Source organism: Lycium ferocissimum, chromosome 5 (assembly GCF_029784015.1).
Source record: "Lycium ferocissimum isolate CSIRO_LF1 chromosome 5, AGI_CSIRO_Lferr_CH_V1, whole genome shotgun sequence".
NCBI lineage: Eukaryota > Viridiplantae > Streptophyta > Magnoliopsida > Solanales > Solanaceae > Lycium > Lycium ferocissimum.
Genome location: NC_081346.1, coordinates 74317194 through 74322237, shown reverse-complemented (window position 1 = coordinate 74322237; position 5044 = coordinate 74317194). Strand labels below are relative to the sequence as shown.

General features: G+C 34.3%; 1 protein-coding gene across 1 annotated transcript; it reads left to right on the top strand.

Moving 5' to 3' along the window:
* Window positions 1-769: 769 nt before the first annotated feature.
* On the top strand, window positions 770-1951 carry LOC132058559 (ethylene-responsive transcription factor ERF024-like). Its single transcript, XM_059451023.1, has one exon. It carries the CDS (start codon window positions 1142-1144, stop codon window positions 1748-1750), a length of 609 nt encoding a protein of 202 aa, XP_059307006.1. The 5' UTR covers window positions 770-1141; the 3' UTR covers window positions 1751-1951.
* Window positions 1952-5044: the final 3093 nt, after the last annotated feature.

Sequence of the window (5044 nt, the reverse complement as noted above, 5' to 3'; positions counted from 1 at the left end):
ATTTTTCTTTTATATTTGTGCAAAACTTGTATAGTTTTTGCCTGTGCTTATTTTTTTGCTAGCGGTCATTGACTGCAAACTGGAAAAGAGGGTTGAGCTTCTGCTCCCTTCAGCTTTGTAATTTCAGTTCTTTTGACATAAAGGTCACGTCACCATACGGCGGTAAATTTTTTTTAAAAAAACCCAATAACTATAACCGGCCTTCGTATATACATGTGGCTGGTCAGGTATTTCGTGTCTGTATATGGTGATACATAAACGTCTGATGGCTTCAAAATTATTTTATATCTAAGCATACAACAATAACTAAAAGAGTTCTTCAGTCCAAATATTACATGAAATGGTACCAAAAAACAAAAATTCTTCGGTCCAAAGTAAGTTGAGGTTTGTCATATGAATACTCTGTTCACATCGCTACATCAACGTTTTAGTGTGTTCTAATTTCTATCGAAGATTTTCATGTTTCCCTTGGTAATTTCAATTACATGAAATGGTCTCATTTAATACACATTGATGCTAACTAGGTAAAAATAAAGTGCTGCAATTAACTTGCTATAACAAGTTTAAAATTTGCTGATAGAGTTTAAGTTATGTATGCATGGCTAATGTAAGATTTTTTTTACACTATCAGGTCAAATACTCATTTTTTTCACATCGCTACTCTTATTTTCAAAATTATAAATCCCACATTTTATAAATAAAACTTATCAGTAGTAAAACGTCTTTAAACTGACAATATCTATAACTGATAACGTAAAAAATCTCTACACTTACGAACATATATATATATATATATATATATATAATTCAAGAAAAGAACTGTTAAATACCTCATCCTAAATTTATAAAAAGGCCACTATTCTCAAACACTTGCTAGTTACTAATGTGCGTCTTTTTTAGTATCCAACTCACAAGTCCAACACCATTAGTTTCTGCCTTACACCCAAAATCCTTCACACACTCACACTCACTCACTTGCAGTTCATCAATAACTGGTTTGCACCTCCAATTTTCATCTCCTCATTCTGTAATCCTCAAAACTCCCCCTTCCATAAATGGCTTTCTTAATCCAGTTCAACAATCACACCCCTAATTTCCAAGAACCTTCTAATTCTCAAACAAGAAAAAATACTATATATAAATGGCGACTTATGGTGGCAGCAGCAACAACAGCAACAATATCGGGGGCAGTAATAACTCTACTGCCCCCGATAATAACAATTATTCAGGGCGTCACCCCGTTTATCGAGGAATAAGGCGAAGAAAAAGTACTGGAAAATGGGTGTCAGAAATCCGCGAGCCGAGATCCCCTAACAAGATCTGGCTCGGCACGTTTCCCACACCTGAAATGGCAGCGGTGGCATATGACGTGGCATCAATAGCACTTAAGGGCCCGGATACCGATCTTAATTTTCCAAACTCGGCTGCCTCTCTACCTGTTCCTGCCACGAGCTCGGCTCGTGACATACAGGCAGCTGCAGCCAGTGCGGCTGCAGCTGTAGGGGCAGCCGGGGACGCATTGTTAGCCGCGGCTCGGAGTAGAGAAGTAGTAAACGAGAAGGGTAAAATGGAAAATTTAGAGATCATTGGGAATAATAATTATGATGAGTTTATGGATGAAGATTTGATATTTGATATGCCTAATGTTCTTGTAAATATGGCTGAAGGGATGTTACTTAGTCCACCAAGGTTCAGTTTCCCTGATGATGAAACTACTACTGCCTACCAGAACTTGTGGAATGATACCTAATTTACTACATCTACAAGCAACTTAAAAAATAAGCTTTAATGTAATTATGAAAAAGTATAAAATAATCTTGACCTTAATTAAGATGAATATGTAAATTATAATCTCAACTATCTATGTGTGGAAATTATGTGTGTGTTTCCATGCAGGTTTTTTTATTGCTTGTAAAGGGTTTTCATGTTATTTCATCAAGATTTGGTTGAAAGGAAGAAATTGTGTTTTTTCTTGATTGATATATTAACTCAATTGTTCCTTAATTCCTTAAGCTATGACTTCTTTTTATTAGCTCTATATAGTATATGCTTTTGTTTGATAACATTACACATGGTGTGTGTATGAACTGAGAATTTACCCAAAAGGAAGAATTGTTGCTATTAAAGTAATAGCAACAACCAAAAGATATTACAGCAAAGCAAAGATATTACCTCATTTATGTTGGTAGAGAGAAACAATCAAATTTAGAAAATTTTCTGTTGTTTGTTCGAGGGACCAATCAAATTTAGAAAAGTTTCCCAGTTTGGATCAATGAAGTCTAAATTCTAGTTAGGGTTTTGTCCAACTAACCTTTTATGTAATATCCATGTAGTAATACTATACTCTCTCTTTTTTGCGGGGCAATATCTATGTGGATAATACTATATTATTAATAATTAATCGGTCTGTTTCATTTTATGTAAACTTATGAATTTTAAGAAATAAAGTAAGAATTTTGAAATGTGTTCTATTAAAGATGTTATTACATTTGTGCGGCTATAAGACTTTTGAAATTTGTAATTTTAAACATGTCATAACGTTAGAGTATAATGTTGTATTACTATGAGAATACAAATTTAGTGATTGAAAAATATGGGAGGAAATGATATGGTTCGTTGGTTAAGCGGACAGGTTCTCTTGAGAAAAGTGATTACTACATTTGATTTACTTTAAAAAATTTAGTGTGCACAATGATTTTCTTTTAATTAATTTACTTATATGGGAAGGCATTTTGGGAAGGAGAGTGTTGGAAATAATAATTCAAAATTGTAGGAAATTAAAATTGGTTAGGATTTGATATTTTAATCCATGTCTTGTTATGATTTATAGTCAAATTTATGTAGGAATAATTTTTCCAATTTATAGTCAACATAGGTTTCATGGTATTATAAATAGGTATGCTACTAGTTATTTTCATAACTAGAGAGAACAAGAGAGATTGTGGAACTAGTAGAAGGCGTTTAGAGATTCATAAAGTTTATCAATAAAATATTTTCCTTTAAATTGGTATCAGATTACGATCCTGATAGAGAATCAAATAGCTTCCACTGCCGGCGGGCGGCCGGCGGCACTAGCCAATATATGCCGCCCGTCTGGCCAAGAATTACGTAGGCAAATGTCGAGACAATGATAGATACATGAACAATAATCATGCTGAAAATGATTGGAAAAGATATTACAAGTTTAAAAAGAGGTATAAACAAATCTGCACAAGAGGAGGGAACGACCTTCTCTAAAAATTAGAAAAGCGGGTTAAAGAAAAGAGTGTTGGTGACAAAGTGCACCAATGAGAGTTGGAGATAAGTACTTCAACAATATGATGGTTGAAGAGAAAGTGCTTCAACAATTAAAGGTTGATGAGAAAGTGCATCAACAAATTGGAATGTTGGAGAGAGTGTTCCAACGATTGCGAATGTTGAAGAGAAAGTGTTTCAACAATTGAAGGTTGATAAGAAAGTACATCGACGGGGTTGGTGACAAGTGCATCAACGGGGTTGGATACAAGTGCTTCAACAAAATTTGGTATTGGTGACAAGTGTATCAATGGGGTTGAAGACAAGTGCTTGGTGACAAGTGCATCAATGGAGTTGAAGACAAGTGCTTGGTGACAAGTGCATCAATGGGGTTGAAGACAATTGCTTCAACCAAATCTGAAGGTTGGTGACACGTGTATCAACGGGGTTGGTGATAAGTGCATCAACGGGATTGGTGACAAGTGCTTCAACAAAAGTTGAAGGTTGGTAACAAGTGCATTAACGAGGTTGGTGACAAGTGTATCAACGGGGTTGGAGGCAAGTGCTTCAACAAAATTTGGTGTTGGTGACAAGTGCATCAATGGGGTTGAAGACAAGTGCTTTAACAAAATTTTGTGTTGGAACGGGGTTGAAGACAAGTGCTTCAACAAAATTGGAAGATGGTAAGTGACGGTTGAAGAGAAAGTGCTTCAACAATTGATAGGTTAGAAACAAGTGTCTCAGCAATTTGAAGATGGTGACAAGTGGATCAAGAATTAGATATACAATTTTGAATTACGGGAAAATGTTGGAAATAATAATTCAAAATTATAAGAAACCAAAATTAGTTAGGATTTGATATTTTAATCCATGTCTAGTTAGGATTTATAGTCAAATTTATCTATGAAGAGGTTTTCTAATTTATAGTCAACATACGTTTCATGCTATTATAAATAGGGATGCTACTAATTATTTTCATAACAAGAGAACAAGAGAGATTGTGAAAATTGTAAAGGGCGTTTAGAGATTCATAAAATTTATCAATAAAATATTTTCCTTCAGAGAATACATAAAATGGATCTTGAACGTAACCTTTAACTTCTGATCTTGGCATAGGTCCCAATTTCAATTTATTCATTCTCGTTAGCTCACGCATTTGGCTTATATATATATGACATTATGACTCACCAATTGTGAGTTATTGTATGCTACGAAACAATTTGGCTAGTTTTGTAAATAATTTTTTAGTTATTTCAAATTAACTTTGAGCGCAGGAAACAGACATTTTTAAGAATGTGGAAGAATTGAAAAAAACACAACAATACTGACTGTTATTTAAACTATGAATATGAATTAGAAGAGAGAAGGATATCGGTGAAGATGAAGAATCTATGTTGAATTTTACGTAGAAATAAGAGTACAACGTTCATTATAAGTGGTGGATTGAATTTTTGGTCCCGTTTAACAATTGTTTTTATAAAGGGAAAATACATAAACCCCCCCCCCCCCCAACCCCAAACGTATACTCGGATTAATTATAACGCACCCAACCTTTGCGGGTGACCTATTACCCCGCTAGCCTTATTTTTTCTGTATTTTTGTACCTTTTTTGGCTGACGTGGCAAAAAAAAAATAATAGCGAGTGAAAACAATAAAAATAATTTTTATATTTTAATAAAAATTAATTTTTTTTTAAAAAAACCCATTTTTTTCTCTTTCTTCTTCTTTCTCCTTTTTCTCTTTCTTCTTCTTTCTCCTCAACCACCCCTACCGCCGCCACCGACACCGCCATGATTGAACACAGCTCAGT